Raw genomic sequence first — 20,461 nt, forward strand, 5'->3', positions numbered from 1 at the left:
GAAACCTGCAGGGGGGTCACTCTGCCTCTTCCCGCTTCCGGTGGGTTGTCAGCAACGTCAGTGTCCTCGGCTTGCGACCACATGACTGCAGACTCTGCCTTTGACGTCATGCCTTCTCCCTGGGTGACTGCCTTCAGGTGGCTGTCTTCTGATCAGGACCCCAGGCCTATAGGATTAGGGCCCATCCCCTCCAGCATGACCTCGTCTTAACTAAGAGCATCTCCTCTGACCCTGTCGCCAAATGAGGTCACACTGAGGGGCCGGGTTGGACTGACTTCAACATCTTTCCTGAGTGGATGCAATTCAGCTCACAACAGGGCCCTCAAGGATCTGAGACAGGATTTCCTCTCATCGCCTCTGCACCTCGGGGAAGCCTTGATGTCCAATGTTCCATGCGCTGGGAGGAACGCATCGCTCTGGCCCTGACCTCTGGTCTGACAGGTACACACCACTCATCTGAACCTCTTTAAATGCACACTCTGATTCAGCAGGGCTGGGAGGGCCTGGGGCTCTGCATTCCCAACAAGCTCACGCTTCTGGCCGGTGGTGGGCCTAGGGCTGGTCCACTGAGCCTTCCAGAGAAGCGCACGCACCGGCTCCCCTGCCCCGGGGAGAGGCGGAGGGCTGAAAAGTTAGTGTGCCAGCGGGGAAATCGGAGAGCTCCAGCTTAACAAAAGAACAGTATCCCTGCTGTCATATGTGTGGCCAAATGTCCCCCAGCCTCCTGCTGGAGCCTCTGCTGAGTTCTCTGGCAGAGAGAGCAAAAGATGGACGAGCTGCCGTCTTGGGGGGCTCATTACTTCTGCCTGTTTCCAAGTCACCCCCAATTCAGTAAAATCCTGTTCTTATTCCTCTTGGCAAATACCTTAGGAATTCGATTGCTGGGTCACATGGTAAGTGCATGTTTAACAGGGTTTTTTGTTTGCTTTTTATTTTTATTTTTTCCATCACCATTTATCCCCTCTCTGCCCTATAACAGCTTTATTGAGATATAATTCACATACCATAAAGTTCACTCTTTCAAAACATACAGTCCAGTGGGCTGTAGCATATTCACATAGTCGAGCAAACATCACCACTGTAATTCCAGAATATTTTCCCAACACGGGCTTTTAGGAAAAATACTAATTCACGCGTAACAACATATTGTGCTAAAAACTAAGAGCATCCCACGCCTCAGCTCACCTAATCCTCACCACACTCCTGTGAGTATGACTGGTATCCTCATTTTACCAAGGGGAAACTGAGTCAGGGACTCGAGGTCGCCTGGCTGTTGGTGGCAGCTGAGTCTGCAGCTGATGCCTGAGACGCCTTTGACACTCAGCAGGGCCTTCGGCTCTTCCGAGTGTGGTGGCTGGTCGCTGACCAGCCCAGTCCAGACAGGTAATGCTCAGGGAGTGAGGGGCGCTGCTGGGCGTGGTCAGGCTCCAGGTCAGGAGTGGGTGCTGGTCTGCTCACCCCGCCCACCTGGAAGGAGGCTGGCGGCAGGGCGGTGGCCTAAGAGCGGGGGAGAGTGTCTTGGGGCCTGGTTTCTCACCAGGCCACACTCCGACCTCCCCTCGGTGGGAGAGGGCTGCTCTGTTGAGCCAGGAAGCCCGGGGAGCTGCCCAGCTTTACTGGGTGACCAGTGTGTGAGTCCCACTGGCTGGGAGATGGACACGGGTTATGCTTTGAAACAAGCTCCACACCCCCCTCAGGAGCAGGGGACAGCGTGGCTATGCCCGTCCTGCTGCTCCAGCTCAAAAGGATTTGGGGACTTTGGGAACAAGCTGCATGAAAACAGGGGCTCTGTCAGCAGCCCTCGGTCCCGCCTTCTCCCTCTTCTTTCTGTGCTTCAGCATCCACTCCAGTCTGTCCCCAGCACGCGGCTCTCCTGGCAAAGCGAGCAGCACCCAGCTCCAAGGACAGCGACGGGGTGGGGAGTTGGGGTCGGCAGGGCCCCTGGTTTCCCTGTGTCCTTGGCTGGCCTGGGCTCGCACCCTTGCTGCTCCAGAGCCTCCCTGCCTCCGCTCCACACGCTGCCATCAGCTCAGGGGCCGCTGGGCCCAGTCTCTCTAGACCGCGCCTGCCCAGCCCTCCCGCGGCCCTGCTCCCTCGGTGCTGAGCCGCCTCCGCCCTGCAGCTGGGGTGCCCGTTTGGCCGTGGGGTGCAGATGTGTCGCCTCCCTTTATTGCGGCATCATCTACGTACAGGAGAGCACAGCTCTTCAGCGCACAGTTTGATGAGTCTTGACAAATGCACTCATCCTGTGACTGCACTCTTACCAAGGTTTAAAACGTTTCCATCGCCTAAAAATTCTCTGGTCTGTTTTTTTTGCCACTAGAGGTTGGTTTCGTCTGCTCTATAGTTTCATAAATGCATTTCCCCAAAGACTAATAATGTTGAGCACCCCTTCTTCTTATCAGCCATTTAGAAATCTTTTTTTGTGAAGTGTTTGTTCAAATCTTTGCCCATTTTTTTCAAAAGGTTTTTTTTCATCACCATTTATCCCATCTTCCACCTCCTACCCACCCTTTCAAAAGAGTTTAAAAAAATATATTATTGAATTGTAGGAATTCTTTGTATATTCTGGATAAAAGTCCTTTGTCAAATATCTGTCACAAATATTTTCTTCCAATCTGTGCTTTGCCTATTCGATGTGTTCCAAAGAGTAGAAAAAGTCTAGTTTATCATTTTTTCTTTACTAGTCCTTCCTCTGTCCTAAGAAATCTTTGCCAACCCACATCGCAAAGATAATCCCTTATGTCTGCTCCCTTAAGCCTTATAATCGCTTTTGGCTTTTATATTTAGGTCTGTGCTCATCTTGAATTAATTTTTTGTGGCGTGTGAAGTGGGGTTGGGAGTCTTTTCTTTTCTCTTTGATGGATACCCAATTGTTCCAGCACCATTTGCTGAAAAGACTCTCCTTTCTCCATTGAATTGCTTTGGCACCCTAGTAATTTCTTATTAATAATAACACGGAGATGACTTCAAATGATTCACTCTCGATGGGTTAGAAGCTGTTAAGAATAGATTTCAGTGTCCTCTATAACAGCGTCAGGCTCACACCTTTGCGTCTGAAATCCTGTCTGGATTGGGAGAGAAGGGGCAATGCTGCAAGCCCGCTCTGCACTCAGCCCTGGGTGCCCGGGCCCTGAGTGCCCTGGCTGGGATGCGGGCCTGTAGGGTTTTCCGAGCACCCCTCGAGGTTTAACAGTCTCATGTGCCCTCCTTGATATCTCCGGTTTAACTCAGTGTGCCTGGCCTCCCCTCGGCCATTTGACGCGTGATGCCAAGCCCTCTGAGGTTTCTATCCAGAGTAGACACACGCACAGGAGCTGGCCCTCACCGTGGGAGCAGGCTGCGGGCACGCCCGTCTCCCACCCGAGGCTGCTGAGGATGGGGCACCGTTACCGTCACCATGTCTCATCCGTTTCCCAGCAGCAGCAGACACGTGGCACGGTGGGGGGACCAGGTGGAGTGGATGTTCTTGAACTGCGAGTGCTGGTCACCTTATGGATTAAATGACTTTTCTCACATTTTTCTTTTTCATTATTTATTGCCCTGTGAGAACGACATGAAAAAGTCAAAAGCTGGGGTTCCCTGGGCTCCCTGGTAGGGCGGGCCCCCTTCAGCATGAGTGCCAGCAGCCAGAGCGGACGGAGTGGGGGCGTCTGCACCAGGCCCTCAGCTGGAGTCCTTAGGAAACAGCACAAAGGTGCCAAATCGGGAGGCGCAGACCCTAGAACCACCCAATGTCCGTGGAGATGGAAGTTCTGCATGTGGAGGCAGAGGCCGGGTGTGAGGCCGAGAGTGAGGCCGGGTGTGAGCCCAAGAGTGAGGCCGAGAGTGAGGCCGAGAGTGAGGCCGGGTGTGAGCCCAAGAGTGAGCCCAAGAGTGAGGCCGAGAGTGAGGCCGCATGCCTTGGCTATGTTCCTGTCAAGTCCCCTGATTTCTTTAGGCCCACTCTCCTCACCTCTAACATTTCGACAACAGCCGGTTCTACAGCCTGGAGTGTGGAGAGGAACCTCCCGGGTCAGCCGGCCCGCCCAGCCCTGCTCTCTACGGCTGGCACTAGAACAGTATTTGAATCCGGGTGTTACCCACCTGGCTCGCTCTGTTAGAGAATATTAACCAGAGTCTAACAGCCTTGGGAATACGGATGGTCTCTGCGCCGGCAAAGGCTGTGGAAGAAGAAACCACTGTGGCTCCCACGCAGACCCACCCACTCAAGGAATCGCATCCAGTGGGCCCCAAACCCTGGGCAGCCGTTTGGATCCAGGCAGGATGGGACGGGTGCGGGACTCAGGGTATGACTTCCGTAATTCCCAGGACAATCCCAGGGAAAGGCCGAGTGCAGAAATGACACTGAAGCCCGTCCCTTCCCTTTGGGAGCAGCTGCCCACCCCCCACACCGCTGGCTGACAATGGCCACCCCTCATCAAATATTTATCCCAGCACTTGCAGCCTCCAGCACAGGCCAAGGATGGATCTGATGATTAAAACTGCTCGGGAGTGAAGCAGGCAGACTACAAAGTGTCTGGGAGAGAAAGGGAAACTTCAAAGCCCACATTCGTCCTTAAAGGTCGCCAAACTCCCAGGGGGCTTAGGGACCTGGCCCCTCGGCGCCCTGCCTGCAGCCTCTGGGCAGCTCTCCCGTCTTTCCTCTCCAGAGGGGCAGAAGGCAGCTGAGCTCAAGCCGGGGCCAGAGGCCTGACTCCAAGCCTCGGGCTTATGAAAAGCAAGCAAATATCTCACCGGTGCAGGGATGTGACTCCTCCACTTCTGAGGGGAGCCCTGGCATTTCATTCGTGCCCTGTGTGAGGCCTGCCCTTTGCAGAACAGAAAAGAGAAGGGAGAAAGGAGCAGAGGCTGATTTGGAGAAGCTCCCAGTGCCTGGCGTCCTGACGTCCTTCACGTGGGTCCGCTCACTACCTGGGGGGTTGGGGGGAGATCCTGCCTGGTGTTTGCCCGTTCATGGAGCCCGGGGACCAGTTCACCACACTGAGCACAGGGCCCAGCCTTCCTAAAAGGAAAGGAGGAAACCCCCACGTTATGGCTCCTTTCTCACCTCTTTCCCAAAAGAAAAGACAAATACAGGGTCAACAGTTTCTCAAGAGCAATCCTTTATTTTCTGAATGTCCTAAAACCGGCCCTTTTATCAAAAGGTGACCAATGCCCAAGTCCACAAACAATATCCTTTTTTTTCTTCTTCAGCAAATCCAAGAGACCCGAGGGCTGTGGCCTGGGTGCTGCCACCATCAAAACCTGCCCTCCACGGCCAGCAGCTGCACCGCGGCCTCCTGCACAGCCTGGTGGACGCGCCTCACCTCCTTCTGGGACAGGGTCCGCTCCATGTGGCGGTAGGTGATGCGGTAGCAGTGGCTGGTCCTGCGTGTCCTGGAGAATAAAAGAGAAAGGCAGGTGAGTGAGAGGCATGCATGCCTTCCGCCTGCAGAAGCACCACGCTCCCACGGATCTCCCAGCCCCACGGGAGAACTGAGGAGGAGCTGCGAGGAGCAGGGACAGGAATGGAGAGCCCTGACTCCCGCCCACAGCCTGCTTCTATTACAGGCATCGGGGAGGTGCTGGGTAGGGGATCCTTGGCCCCGTCGGACCAGATGCATCCAAATTCCCTGGGGAGGAAGCTTCTTACAAATTTTATTTCCTGGGCAGAGCCCTGAAGACTGACTCAGGGGTGGGAGGTGGCTCTGGGCTTCTGGGTGGGGCTCTGAGCAGCAGACAGAGTCAGGGACCAAGGCCAGCGCCCTCCACCTTCCTCACGCCCTAGGAAATGACCATGTTTGGAAGGCACACTGTGTCCCCTGGAAGCCTGAGGCTGGCCCCAGGGCTCTGGCCACCCCAGAAAGCTGAGGTGAGCCGCACTAATGCTTTCAGCAGCCCCTGGGCCATGGAAGCACAGAGATGACTGTGCCAAACAGACCACACATCATCTCTGTGCCACGCAGACAACACTTAATCCTCTGCTCCACCAGGGCTGCGGAGCTGGTTTCCCGGGGCAGCTGGTGACTCTGGAACATGCAGATGGGATGCAGTGATGCCTTCTGTCTGCAGGACGGCTGTTAAACACCAGCAAGCACAGCTCATCTGAGAGAGCTCAGGGCCACGAGCCAGGGAAGCTGTCCGTGGAGGGGGTCTGACGCTCTCTCTCCGGGGCTTTCGTGTCTCTTCTTCAGAGCCCCATGCATCCCTCCTTTGCAGCCCCGCTGCAGGAGAGCCCGTCCATGCCCTTCCTCACTGCAGATGCCAGCGGAAGCAAAACCCGCGGAGCGGGCGGGTCCCTCTGGCAGACATACGACATTGTCAGCCTGACCTGGTCTCTGGCATGTGAGGCAGGCTGGGCCTTCAGTAACACCAGGCCCTGGAGGCCTCCCTCCGTGCCCCTCCGTGCCCTGCCAGAAGACCCGCAGGTCCCCATGAATGCCACCTGGGTCCAGAACCTTTGCTTCCAGAGGACTCCGGACACTTCGCAGATCTGCTCTGGGCTCGCTCTCCTCCTTCCAGTCTCCTGCCTGTTTTCATGCCAGGCCCCTTGGCTGAGTGGAACCACCAGGTCAATGAAGACTGCCTCCAGGCCAAGCCTCCCGATTTGCTCCTTTGCCTCCTCTCGTGTTTTCTGGAGCAAGGAGGCCCGGTTGTCAGAGGCCTAGTGACCTTGAGGTGGGAGGATGCTTTCCCGCAGGGGAGGGCGCCGGGCTGGGTGCACTGCAGGGTCTCCTCCCCGGCTGGGCTGGGCTGGAGCATTTCCTCTGAATCCCGGTCCCTGGGAGCCTCTTTCTGACCCACACAGAAGCTGCTGGGTGGTCACAGCAGCCAGAGTCCAAGTGCGGGATCCTCCACTTCCAGGCCACGACACACCTGTCCTGTGTCTCAGTGTCCCCTCCAGTGACAGAGGTAACAGCACTTCCCATGGGCCTTTCCAAATGGTGACTGCAAACTGGAAGCGCCACAGGAGTGTCAGTACACTGCGGCGACTGTATTTTCCATCGGTTCACTCTTAGCTGAAACTGGAATGTGGCCTCTCTACAAGCTGAGATTTCCAACCAGAGATGAATGGGAACAAATTACCTTCTTGTTTCTATGTGTTTCAAGGAAGCTCCTCAAAGGATTCTTGGGCTTCAAACAACTTTGACAAAACATTTTGATGAGTTAGGTGTAAATGAATCATAAACATGGATTTCTTTTATAAATTGAGGGAATAGTATTTGGCAGAATATCTGGTGATAACTCAGTAGATTCAACTGAAAATCAACCAGGTTTGCCTTTTCTGAACATTGTTGGAAAGAGAGAAAGTTTTCCTTTGCTTGTTTTCTAGAAGTTTCTTTTAGGAGCTTTTGTATGGTGGGACATAGCCATCCTCTTGCTTGTTGGAGAATTGAGAGAAACCAGCGGCTGGTCATGAGTGGAGGGCCCGGGACCCCCCTATTCCTGAGCAATGGTCTGCCCACGAAGACCATGGGCCACGGAGCGGAGGGACCACGGCTCATCGCTGAACAAGAAGATGGGTTCCTCAAAGGGAGGGGTGTCCTCAGTGTCCAACCCCGCCTGCCTGGATTGGGCTCTTGTGATTCTTTTATATCAGCTGTGCAGCCTCTTTTCGTCCCAAGCTTCTCAGTCTTTCATCTGCCATGACCCCCACTGTCCCTTAAAACAGTAGCAGCAGGAAACATTTATGTCACTTGTTACGTACCAGGCACTGTTCTAAGCCTTTTGCATATGTTAACTTAACAACCCCGTTGGGTAAATAGCATTACTGTCCTTGTTAAACAGATGAGGAAACTGAGGCACCGAGAGCAGAAGTAACCTGCCCAAGGTCATGCAGCTGATAAGTGGCAGGGCTGGATTCGCAAGGAGGGAACCTGGTGGGAATGGAAAATGGTGCAGCTGCTGTGGGAAACAGTTTGGTGGTTCCTCAAGAACTTAAACATAGAGTTACCATGTGACCTTGAGGTTCCACTCCTGGGAACATTCCCAAGAGAACTGAAAGCAGGTGCTCGAATGAACTCTTGTACAAGAATCTTCATAGCAGCACTGCTCACGGCAGCCAAAAGGAAAACGTCCGCCAGTGGATGGGTGGCCAACAGAACAGTCCAGTCATCAAAAGGAACGGAGCACTGACACATGCGACAATGTGGACAAACCTCAAAAACTTGCCGAATGAAAGAAGCCGGACACAACACATCCCATACTGCATGATCCCATTTATATGAAATGCCCAGACTGGGGAAACCCATAGAGATAGAAAGGACATTGGTGGCTGCTATGGCTGGGGGAGGGGAGAATGGGGAGAATTGTTTAGTGGGTGCAGGGTTTTCTTTTGGGGTGATGAGAATGGGAATGTACTGAATGCCACTGAATTGTACAATTCAAAAATGGTTAATTTTATGTGGATTTCACCTCAATTAAAACAACTAGGCAATTTGGTTTCAGAGCCCAACTATCAACTATGATACTTGACTGTACCACCACATTCCTCATCTCTTCCCTGTCTCAGCTCCAAAGTTTGCAAACTATTGTTCTGTCCAAGCTCGAGATGCACTGAGCCGGTGCTCCTTTCCGGCTCTGCCCTTTGGCTAGTGGAGAGGGCACAGGCTGGATGGGGGACATCACTGGGACAGGAGTGGGATGCACCTGGAACAGGTGCTTCAATAAAGTCTCTCCTGCTACAGGGCCACTGGAAAGTGGCTGGGAAGCCAAGCAACTGGTGGGGAATGAGAGCACTGCAGGGAGAGCCTGGAGGCCCCAGCTCCTGTCCTCCCCCGGTGGATGGGCAGGGGCACCTGCTGGCCCTCAGGACAAGAAACCTCCCCTGAAGGAGCTAATAGCCTGCATGACAATCTGGGGTTTTTAAAGGCAGATAAAAGTGGTGTTTTTTTTTAATGTGCTTCACAGCTTCTACTCATAGGCAAAGTAAATGAGAACACTCACACTGAGTGTGAGAGGTCACATTTCATTATAATGAGTTTGAAGAGAGAGTCTAAACTTTATTTTTTTTGGTGTTGGAATTTCATTACTTTGGGATATTGGCTAAAATGAGTTGGTCACTGGCAAGAGCTTGAATTTTTAATGGAGACTTTAGTGTGAGAATCTTAGAATGTCTGAACTTCCAGGCCTTCAACTATCACTATTTCACTCACAGATTCATTAGTCATTCAACAAACAGCGAGCTGTAGGCACTGAGCTGCACACCCAGAGCCCACCAGTCCCCGCCCGGGGGCTGGTGCAGCACCAGGGAGAAGGGTTGGAGGCCGCTCCCCTGAGTCAGGACAGGCGTGGGCTTGCAGGCCACACCACAGGGGCTCACAGTACACCCACCCCAGCCTCCCATGCTCCCGAGGTTTGCTCCTTTAGCAAATGACTTTCCTTTGGGGCTTCCCCATAAGCATTGCACGGTGTTATTTGTCTAGCACAGGGCGGGCACTACAGAGCCTGCAAAAGGGATTCAGCTCACCCTGCCCAACAGCTCACCTCTGTTGAGGAGAAAATGGGACAAGACAGCCCATATTTGCCCATGAGCAGCTGGGCACTAGTGACGCCAGTGCACCCCCCTTCCCCCCCCGGGCCTCCCATCAGCTTTCCTTTTGAGAGATTCAGCTGGGCTCATGAAACTGGAAACGACTCAGACTGCTTCTGAAATTATTTCCCCTCGGATCCTGCTCCCTGCTCCACCGTGATCGTCAGTGTCCACCCGAAGCCACCGTCCTGGGGCCCTGCGCGTGCCGAGCTGCTCCCACAGCGATGGGAGCCAGGGGCAGTGTGGGTGGGGCGGAGGGTGGGCTCCGCGCAGGTGGGGGTTCGGGGCTTCAGTGCCTCCGTGTCCCAAAGCCCTAACTTAGACCTAAAGAAATGGCTGCTCAATGCTGCACAGAGTTAAGTCTGGGTTAGTAAAGGCCTGCCAAGATTTTACATGTTTAAGAGGGATCCTGGCCCTGGCCGATTTGGCTCAATGGTTGGAGTGTCGCCCGTGGACTGCAGGCTCCCTGGTTTGGTTCCGACCAAGGGCTCGTTCCTCTGCTGCAGGCTTGACCCCGGCCTGGGGAGGGGGTGTGTGGGAGGCAACCAGTCAATGTGTCTCTCACATCGATGTTTCTCTCCCCCCACCCCCCTCCACTCTCTGAAAAGCAATGGAAAAAATATCCTTGGGTGAAGACTAAAAAAAATAAATAAAAAAAATAAAAGGGATCCTGTCCCAGGTCTTTTCTTTTTTTTCCGAGCAACTACGTGATGAAATGAACAAGTTTCCAAAGCACGCTGCTCCCCAGTTCCCAGTGTGCCCGCGGGGCTTTCTGAGAGGACGCGGGCCTCTGGAGAGTGGCGCTGGGAAGGCGCAGCAGTGGGTGAGAGAGCCAGCGAGGGTCGCAGCATTTCTGCCACACAGCCCCTGGGCCACCCCAGCAGCCGCACAGGCTCGGGACTCGAATCCGACCTTCCAGGGGGTGCAGCCCGGATCCAGCTCCTGCACCAGTCCCAGGTCTGCTTTTCCATCTGTGACAAGAGCAGCTACTTCATGTTCTGGACGCCTCCCAGAGCAGATGGTCTATGACCAGCGGTCACTGCAGATGCCACCTGTTCTTGCAGGGACTCCTGGGCAGGAGACAGTGCTACCACGGGGCAGGCTCCACTCAGGGTGGTGAGGATGGGACGCCGGCTGCGGTCATGCCAACTCAGTGCGGAGCCTCACAGGCCGGCTGGCACCTGTGGCTGCCAGGAGGGGAAACGTGCTTGCAAGGGCAGGGGTGCAGTCAGACAAAGGAACAGTGTGACAGGAAGAGGGCGACGGAGGGAACCACTTGCTCATGGCCAGCCCAGAACATGCAGAATGGAGTGGGGGGCGGTGGCGAGGAGAACCAGGCTTTGGGTTAGAACCCCACTCTTATCCTCTGCCACCTGTGTGGCCTGGCAGTTACCGAGCCCCTGCGAGGTGAGGGTAAGCACGCTTGCTCCTAGGGTTGTGCTGACTCCGTGAGGACGCACGCAGGATGCTAACAGAGCCTGCCCCCCCCCACTTCCGCTTACTCGTGGGGCTCGATGGGGGGGGAGGAATGGCACCTTGGGGGAGGGGAAGCTTATGTTTCCTGTGAGCGTCTTCTAACTTCCCTTAGCGGGCTTGGCACGAACCTGGGGCCAGGGAGGACGAGTGTCCCTCCTGGGGAGCATGGGTACAGTTGGCTTTGGCTGGGACAGTCATGTGAGGAGCGGAGTCAGGGACAGAGAAGAATTATTGCTCAGAATTGGGCACGACTTCAACAAGTGGTCTGGCAACTAAGCAAATCATTCCCCCCTTTACCTTCCCTGTATCAAAAGAATAAAAGAAGAAGGAATGAAATTCTGAAGACCTAGGGTCCAGTGACTATGCCGCTCTTCCTAGTGAACTGCCTTGAGGTTTCCGAGGACAGAGGCTCCCTGCTGAAATGCACGGAAATACCAGGCAGGGAGGCAGGAGACGGGCTGCAGGCCAGCCCAGCAGTGTCTGCGTGACTCTGGGCAGGCCACTTAACCTCGCCAAGGAGAGGGCTGGACTAATCGGGCTCCAAGGCACCTTCCGGCTCTAACATCCCAGTGCCAGCTGAGGGTACGGAAGGCGCTCAGGTCAGTGCCCATGGCAGGAACGAGCCAGCCAGCCTGCCTTCATTTGCAAAGCCTGCGCCGCCTGCGTGGATGAAAGAGAGGCCGTGACCTAGGGGAATTTTCAGACAGGCCGAAGCACAGACACAAGACGCACAGAGAAAAAAGCAAGAGGGAAGTGGGCTGGCCGCCCCCAGCCCCCAGCCCCCAGCCCGCAGCCCGCAGCCCGCAGCCCCCAGCGGGCCACTCTGAGTGGCCTCCCCCTTCAGTCAGGAGCGTCTGAGTTGCCTCTAACCGCTGCTGCTGCTGCTGAGATTTCCTCCCAGAGGGATTTCTGTTCCTTGGAGTCAGTCACAAGAAACCCACCCAGATGGTTTCCTGACAGTTAACTGCCTTGGGAAAGACAACTCCAGACCCAGCCTTGGTGGAGGGAGAGCCAGCGCTGGGGAAAGAGCAACTTGCTGGGCCCAGTTCCCTAGCCTCGCTCTCAAACCTGCTCCCGCACCTCACCGCACACCGGCCCCGCACCCTACCCAGCACTGCTCCCAGTCATCAGAACACTGGCAACTTCAGAGCTCCTCAGAGCTGCGCACTCCGCAGGCAAGACCTGCTTTTTCACATCAAACACTTGCCAGGTCCCCAGGGAAGTTTCAAAGACCGGGGGTCTAGCCCATCAGCCCCAGTAGCTTCCTGGAACTTCCGAGTTAGCGTGTCAGCCAAGCACCTCGGGACAGCTCCTGCTCCTGCCCCGGAGAGCGGGGCCCACGGCCCTGGTCTCCACGTGCGCTCGAACATGAGTCACTGCTCTGGGAAATCTAACAGCATCTCTCAGGACAGGCGCGGGGATCCGCCTCGCCGGCTGCCACCACCCCGCCACGGGAGACTGGGCCAGTTCTGCTCTCAGCCCTGCTCTCGTTCTAAGACACAGGTAGTGAACTTACAGGGTTTCTGAAGGGACTGAATGAAAAAATATATCCGTGAAGTGTTTATCATAGTTCAGGCTTACAGTTAACAACTGGTATCATTTACGCAGCTAACGGTTCTAGAGCCGCTACTCTGGGCCACACCCACAGGCCTGAATGACCTTAGACAAGTCATTTGAACTTCAGCTTCTCTGTCTGTAAAATGATTACTAATATAATACTACAACATGGCAACAGCTCCAAGACATTATTAAACAGATAGGCCAGACACAAAGGTCAAGCAGCACATGATTCTTACATGCGGTTTCCAGAGCAGTCAAATTCACAGACAGGGAGTGGAATGGCGGGTGCCAGGCGCAGGGGTTGGGGGTGGGGAGGTGGTGTTTAATGGGGACAGAGTTTCAGTCTGGCGAGATGAAAAGGCCCTGGAGATGGAGGGGGGTGGTGGCTGCACAATATGCATGTACTCAATGCCACCAAACTGTACACTTAAAAATGGTTAAGGTGGTAAATTTTGTTATGTATTTTTTATCACAATAAAAAGAAGTTTGAGGATAGTTGACCCAAATAACCCAGTTGACTATTACTAGAAATGCACATTGGGATTCACATTTATATTGAAAACAAACTGACGAAAACAGCAACAACTAACCCCAGCTCACCGCCAGGCACGTGTGGGCCCGCGGCCAGGGCGCAGCGTGACTGGTTCCACCCTCCCAGACAGCTGTTCTCCTTGGTGGCATTAACCTAGCAACCAAGCTGCCCTTCAGGTCATACAAGTGACCTTTTTAGACCCTCGCTCATAATGCTAGAACAGGGCTTGACCAAATTTGAAACAGTTTTTTCAACTGTTCCATTATCTTCCCAACCATCCTCTTACATTTCTAACAAAGTTGAAGTAACGTCTCATTTTGCAGAGATTTTCAAAGCTCTGTGCTTTCTGGTTGTGTAGAAAATATGGAAGAGATTTTATTTTTCTCCCTGGGTTAGTGAACCAAGTCAAAGTGAACAGAGCTAACTGTAACCCCGCTGTCCCCCACAGCCTCCCCAGCACCCTGACACTGGGCAGATGAGTCAGGTTACACCAGAGACTGTGGTAGGTGAAGTGCCACGTTCCCAACTCTCTCAACTGATCAGCAATTATTTATTCTGTGCTGAGGTTGACTTTATGGGAGATGCAAAATAGGGAAACGATTTGCTTGATCAATATATAAATATTCATGAAGTGGCTGTTCTGTGCAGGACACAGTGGCAGGGTGAGGGGAAGAAGTTTCCCAAAATAGCACCAAGAAGGATTAGGTTAGATAACCTCCTATTGGGGGGTTCAGACATTTATACATGAAAAGATAGCTAATAGGACAATTAACGCTAAGTACAGGGTGTCCCCCAAAATGTATACACACACTTTGAATAATTATGAAGGCAGTGTTTATTAAAATACATTTCATTTTCAAAATTGAGCTATCAGCCGTTACAGTGTGTATACATTTTTTTGGGATGCCTTGCATTAAATGGATTACAAAGATTGTAAATAATTTACTAGTCAGAAAAGACTAGTGAGGGAGAGGAGATTAGATCTAGATCTATTTATTTTTTAATCTTCACTGGAGGATACTTTTTCCATTGATTTTTAGAGAGAGTGTAAGGGCGGGAGGGAGAGGAGGGAGAGCGAGTGAGAGAAACATCGATGTGAGAGAGACATATCGATTGCTGGCCTGCACGCATCCCAACCAGGGCCGGGGATCAAACCTGCACCCCAGGTAAGTGCCCTTGACAGTGAATTGAACCCATGATCCTTTGGTGTGTAGGACGATGCTCTAACCACTGAGCCACCGGCCAGGGCCAGATCTAGATCTTAAAGTGTGAGTAGGATTCCGGCAGGCGAAAGGCACAGGGCGCATCTGAGCTGGCAAGGTGACATAAGTGTACCGGCAGAGAGGGCAGTCATTGTATTTTTTCCCTCTTCCATTGCAACAGAGTTGCTGGTGTATGTTCTATGAATGGTCCGATGAAGGGCTGCCCACAGGATGCCCGGCCTGCCAGAGAGGGTAGCGCACAATTGCCTCAGGGGTGGGCTCTGGCCACGGCAGGAACAGGACGCGCTGGCTCTGCCTGGGGGAGACCAGGCAGTCTCCCAGGCTGGGGCCAACGAACTGGGGCGGGGCGCATGAGACATGAGTTTGGCACATGGCTAAGCGGTAAGGGCGCAGGCAGGATCGTGAGCACATGTGGACAGGCTGAAGGAGACAGAGGCGGTTCAGAGTGGCTGGTCTGGGTGTCCAGAGGACCGACCACCGAAACGGCGGGCAGGAGGCGGTGGGCTGGGGGGCCTCGCAGGGGACAGCCTTATACACCTGCTTCTAAGAAGCCTCACCTGAAAATCCATTGTTAATCAATCACCAAAAACAACAGAGTCGAGGATCAGGTCCCTGCAGGGTCCTAGGATACGTTGGTAGGACTTGGCTCTAGATAGCTTCACTGCATCTGGAGGCCAGCCCTCAGCTAACGTCGCCCTCCCCAAATAGAGGGCTACTAAAATATTATGGTGCCGGGTCCTAACAGCCACCCAAGCGAGGGCACGCTGCATCTCCCCTCGACTCCATCACCCCGAGCAGGATTACCCATGACTGCGTTATGTTGAATAGCTTTTATTTCTTTAGTGAGTAATGGATGAAACAGACTAATTACTTTAAGAAGGACTCGGTACCTACTTAATTATAAAGGAATTACATATTAGTAAAGAGAAATTTATATACATTTCCAATGACATCTTTATTTTGCAAATGCTGAGGAAAAGGGTCTAGTTAACAGCACCATCTCTTGACCAATAGTGAGTGAGAGAGTCACAAAACAGGGACTTGGCTGGCAGGATGAGTCTCCTATATCTATAAGAGTCTAGGCTGGAAGACAGCAGTGATATCTTCAGTGTTCATCATACAAGCGACATGTTTCATGGAGTCAATGAATCCAAGATAAGGGACCCTAAAGATTTTCCGGTCTGTGCTTGAGTGATTTCTACAAAGCCTTATGTTGGATTAATTCTGGGGCCGTTCCAGGCTGAGAGGGAGCTCCCTTTTACAGCGAGTCAACCAGCGCTTCTTGTGACTCCTTGGCCCGAGATTCACCCCAGTTCTTCTCTCCTATGACAGCCCTTCAAACTCGACTCACTACCAGCAGTAAAACAGCATGATGGCCTCCACTGGGGACTCCCAAGACCACTGGCAGTCAGAGTGGGAAGGGACCCTGGAGGGAGAACACATCATATTTACCATCACTGCCTCCCATCTAGACAGCCACCTGTCTGTCCATCTTCTGTCACCCACCCATTCCATTCATTCATTTGCTCATTCATTCAACAAATTAAGTGAACACCTACTTACTACATGCCATGTATTCTGCAAGGTACTGAAAACCTAGTGGTGGAACAAAACAAACAAAACAACCTGACTTCATGAAGCTCACAGTCTCGCATGAGAGACAGGCATTAATGAAAGAATTACAAGGAAATGTAAACGGCAACCACCCTAAAACAGTTTGAAGAAGAGGCACAAGGAGCTGTGAGGCTACATAAAAGGGCAATTAACTCAGATGGGTAGGTCAGAGGAGGTTCCCCGTGCAGGTGTCAGTGAGCTGAGATCCACAGACGATAGGGATCAGCGAGGTAAAGGTGAGCAGGTGGTGGTGGGCAGAATTCCTGGTAGAGGGCACGGCATGGATAAAGGCCTGTGATCTGAGCTCAGATCCTAATTTCTCCTCCTCTGAGCTCTAGGATCTTGGCCAGATTGCTCACTTTCTCTAGGTCCCGGTTTCTTCCATTATAATATGGAGAGAACAATTCTGTATGTCATGCAGATGAAGCCTTTGGAAACTCAATCTAGGTAGGTTACTAGGAGCTCCATCTACCCGAGGGTCTCATGGTTTAGAGCTTTTTTTTTGTTTATTGAGCAACAGAATCCCAATCTCTCACCCTCAGACACCCTTCAACTGTGTTCCCTCTGAATCACTCAGTATATACAGCACAGCTCAAGGCAAAGCTGCTTTAGCAGAAGAGGGTGAGGACCCCACCCACTCAGCCTCTGCTTCCCACCATGGCAGCCCCTCCCCCAGCAGCTAGCTCCTCAGAACCCCCAGGCCTCCCAGGAAGCAATTAAAAAACCTAAAAACCACCCCATATTCTGCAATAGAAAAGAGCAAAGCTCAGAGAGGCAATGGTTTGCCTGAATTCATCTCAAAATTTACAAATCCAAGTGACATTTGTGTCAAATATGATTGGAGCTCATTTGGCCAGAACACATGCTTCTAAATAAAAAGAAATCCTGCTCCCATGGAGCGTCAAGGCAGCAAGATAAGGCAGAAAGCAGCAGCCGCGGAGATCAGAAACCTGGAATCCTACCCTAGGTGTCCCGTTTCTAAGGCGGGTGACTTAGGACAAGCCCCTTAACGGCTCTGAGCCTCAGTTTCCCTATTTCACAGAGGGGGATTTAATTGCCTCACACTGTTATTGAGAATTAGTAGGTTTTTAAAGCACTCTGCAACTGAAGTGACTTTAAATGTATCCTGATAAAAGAGAGACTTTAATTTTGCAAATGGCCAAACAACATTTAGGGCTAAAACTGGTGAAGAAATAATCTAATTGAATAATATTCCATATGTGTTAGAAGAAGGCTCAGCATAAAATAATAAAATAAATTTTCTGATGTGACTTATTGTTGATATTATAAAAAGTCTTATAACAAAACAAAACAAAAAACCCCCAAGAGGTCCAAATAGCATTTGATAAGACAGCATCGCACAGCCCTCCAGTCAGACGTGGCTGGAACGACTGACAGATGAGTGTTACGGCTCATTCCTAATGGGCTTGCTTTTACCACCCAGAGAAGGGCATGACTGTCCCAGACCACCTAGCATGGGGAAACCACACCGATAGAAATCTGTCCCGGAACCTTGTGCAACTTATAGATGAAAACAACTTCTAAATTCCAAATATTGATAACATTTTAAAAAGCTCCGGGCCTTGCCATCACACGGCTTTTGTAAAATTGAAGACATCAGTTAATAACCGTAGCGACAATAAGGAAATTAAGTTCTAAGTTATGCAGCTTCCAGAACATGGTGCCCACACGATCTCCGGGTTGTGGGCCACATGGTGGTCCTGGGAGGGAGACACTGTCACCGCCTTTTGCACAGTAGGGGACAGGCCCAGAAAGGTGAAGTGACTTAGCGAAGGCCCCAGCTAGAGTATGACCTTCTTCTTGATCAACTCTGCTATCTTTCTGCCCTCGGTACACTCAGTTAGCTTACTAACGTCCACGGGGGTCACTAACTGTTTTTAAACAGGGATGTCACAGTAAACAATTATTATTTACCAATGAAATTACAGGATGCTTCCAGAAACATCACTTTGACTTTATCACAAAAAGGAAAAAGAATGACTTGGGTAGTAAATATTACCTGGCAGAGGAAGTGTAGGAAGTATAAACAAAGCAAAGGTGAAAGAAGACAGAAAAAGTAAAGAAAAAGGGAGGAAGTGTGCGCTGCACGCCAGGCACTTAGCTGCACCCCGTTTCACCCCCTTCGCTGGCGGGGAACCAGGCTGACGAAGGCGCTCAGGCCTGGGAAACGCAGGGCGCAGGCCTGGCTGTGAGTGGACCAGTGCGTTGGATGGACTTCACTCTCGGCCACAGCGAGGAAGGCCGGTCAGCCCCACAGTGTGCATTGCCTGAGAGGAGAGGGGACCGCAGTTCTTTAGGGAAGCAGAGCTTACCCAAATATAATCTTCTAAAAGAAAATTCTCAGGTGGGGCTACATACAGGGAACTTCAGATTAACAGTGGCTAGGGCTTATGGGTTGCTTACGATGTCATTAAGGTGCCAAGCAGAATCTACATGCATATCTCATTTAATTCTCATTGCCATCCTATCATAATGGGAATTATGTCCTGTATTTTGCAGGTGAGAAAAACCACAGCTCATAGAGGTTAAAAGTGACTTGCCCAGATCACTCAAGTAGCAAGTAACAGAGGTGGGATTTCAACTTAGGTGTCCAACTGCCTCCAAAGCTATGCTTTTAATCCTGGGCCGGGAATAGTGTCTCCTATTAGTGGCCATATAACTATTCAAGGCAATCGTGGGTTTCATAAGGCTATTCCCTTGATGAAGCTTGAGGGAATGGCCCTAAAATGTGCTTCCATGAGAAAGCAATTTTGCTTGGGGCCAGGGGGGTGGGTAGGTTCAAGTACACAGCTCCTTTGGTGGTCTGGCTACCTGTGTTGCTCAGATAAATCTGTTGACCTCTCCAGTTCTCAATAAAACAGAAGTAATGGTATTTGGTCTTAACTAGTCCCTCAGTTAGGAAAAAACTGAAGTCATGTGAGTGAAGCATTGTCAGCACCTTGGAAGGAAGAATCAATAAAGTAAAGGTCAGAGTCAATAAACCATTCCAGATATTATTGAGTCGCACTTGTCCATTTTCAAACTCAGTGAAAAGAAGGGATCTCTTTTTGGTATTTTCCCACTTCAAAAAAGATATCAAGTTTACATTTCTGGTATACTGGAGAAAACACTCAACTTTCTGAAGTTAAATCCTGTCCATTATAAATGCTTAGGCAAGATTCAATGAGACTGCCCATTAATTAATTTCAAAGGCAAAGTGTCGAGACACTTCAATCTTGATGGACAATGTGATACACTGTCATGCCTCGAGGAAACTACTGGTGTGGTCCAATACCTTTAGACTCCCTTACTTCATGCTAATTTTTTTTACTGGACAAAGGAATGGCTGCAGAGTTGGGCATAGTGTGTGCTTTGAACAGATTGCTGGAACAGGTATGTCTGTCTCTTTCCCCACCACGATCTGTTCCATGTATGACAATTAGCTCAGAATAAGACAGTAGCGAGCTAAGAGGGTTCCAGAATGATGGCAGAGTAAGATACACTGGAGATCCTACTGTTACATAGTCCCAGATGTGCTGAATTACATATAAGAACATTGACTTAACAAAAAAAAGGCAGCCCGGCCGGGCATGGCTCAGCAGTTGAGTGTCGACCCAGGATCCAGGCAATCCAGGTTCGATACCCGGTCAGGGCACATGCCTGGGTGGCAGGCTCGATCTCCAGTCGGGGGCGTGCAGGAGGCAGCCGATCCATGACTCTCTCATCATTGATGTTTCTATCTCTCTCTCCCTCTCCTTTCCTCTCTATGAAATCAATAAAACATAATTTAAAAAAATTAGTTACTATAATTAGTATTAGCATTATAAACTTTGCTAATTAATTTGTTTAATGAGCAATGCACACATTTATTTAGATTAACAAAAAGTTAATGTGTCCCCAGATTTATTTAAAAACAAAAAAATAAACAGAGCATTAATATTAACTGAAAACTTACTGGGTGCTGCTGCTAAGCACTACGCTCTCCTAACACTGTCCCTGGTCTGTGAGCAGCTCTAACTCATGATGTTTAAGCAGGTCCTTCGTCAGCACCACCGGTCCTGGTTCCGTCTGGGCTGCTGGCGCTCATTAAAACTACGGGGAAGTGGCTGGTGAGCCCATCTCTGCAACGCTGTGCTCACTATACTTGATTGAAGATATACTGGGGTTGGTGTTTGTTTTGTTTTTTTAAATCATTCTCTGAAGTTACCTCTGGCCACAGGAAAAATAAAAATAGAGCAGAGAGAAAAGACAGATCTGATGTTCCCTTTTCATCAGATAGGACAAAGCCACAGAAATTACATGTATGTTAACATGGAGGGGCAATGGGTGGCCAAAGAAAGACCTGGATTACTGACGGCTCTCTGCCATAGCTGATCATTTTTACAATTCAATTAAAAACAACAATTTATTCACCTTAGCATCTAGGTATAGATATAGGTCTGTTTCAGTGACAAAACAGCAACTCACAAAACACAGACAAGTGTCCAAGGAGCAAAACTGCAGGGGGATCTACTATCTTGCTGGCAGACATTGAGCAGGGTT

The 20,461-nt window shown here is 51.2% G+C and overlaps 1 protein-coding gene across 6 annotated transcripts in view; it reads right to left on the bottom strand.

Moving 5' to 3' along the window:
• Window positions 1-5,093: 5,093 nt before the first annotated feature.
• Window positions 5,094-20,461, bottom strand: part of FARS2 (phenylalanyl-tRNA synthetase 2, mitochondrial) — a 460,578-nt gene continuing 445,210 nt past the window's right edge. For all 6 annotated transcript variants that reach the window (XM_016212998.2, XM_087820664.1, XM_087820665.1 and 3 more), the window contains one exon: window positions 5,094-5,379. In XM_016212998.2, coding sequence (XP_016068484.2) covers window positions 5,241-5,379 — 139 coding nt within the window. In that variant the 3' untranslated portion in view covers window positions 5,094-5,240. The remainder of the gene's footprint in view (window positions 5,380-20,461) is intronic.

The sequence above is a fragment of the Miniopterus natalensis genome, chromosome 9, assembly GCF_054644295.1.
Source record: "Miniopterus natalensis isolate mMinNat1 chromosome 9, mMinNat1.hap1, whole genome shotgun sequence".
NCBI classification, from domain to species: Eukaryota; Metazoa; Chordata; class Mammalia; order Chiroptera; family Miniopteridae; genus Miniopterus; species Miniopterus natalensis.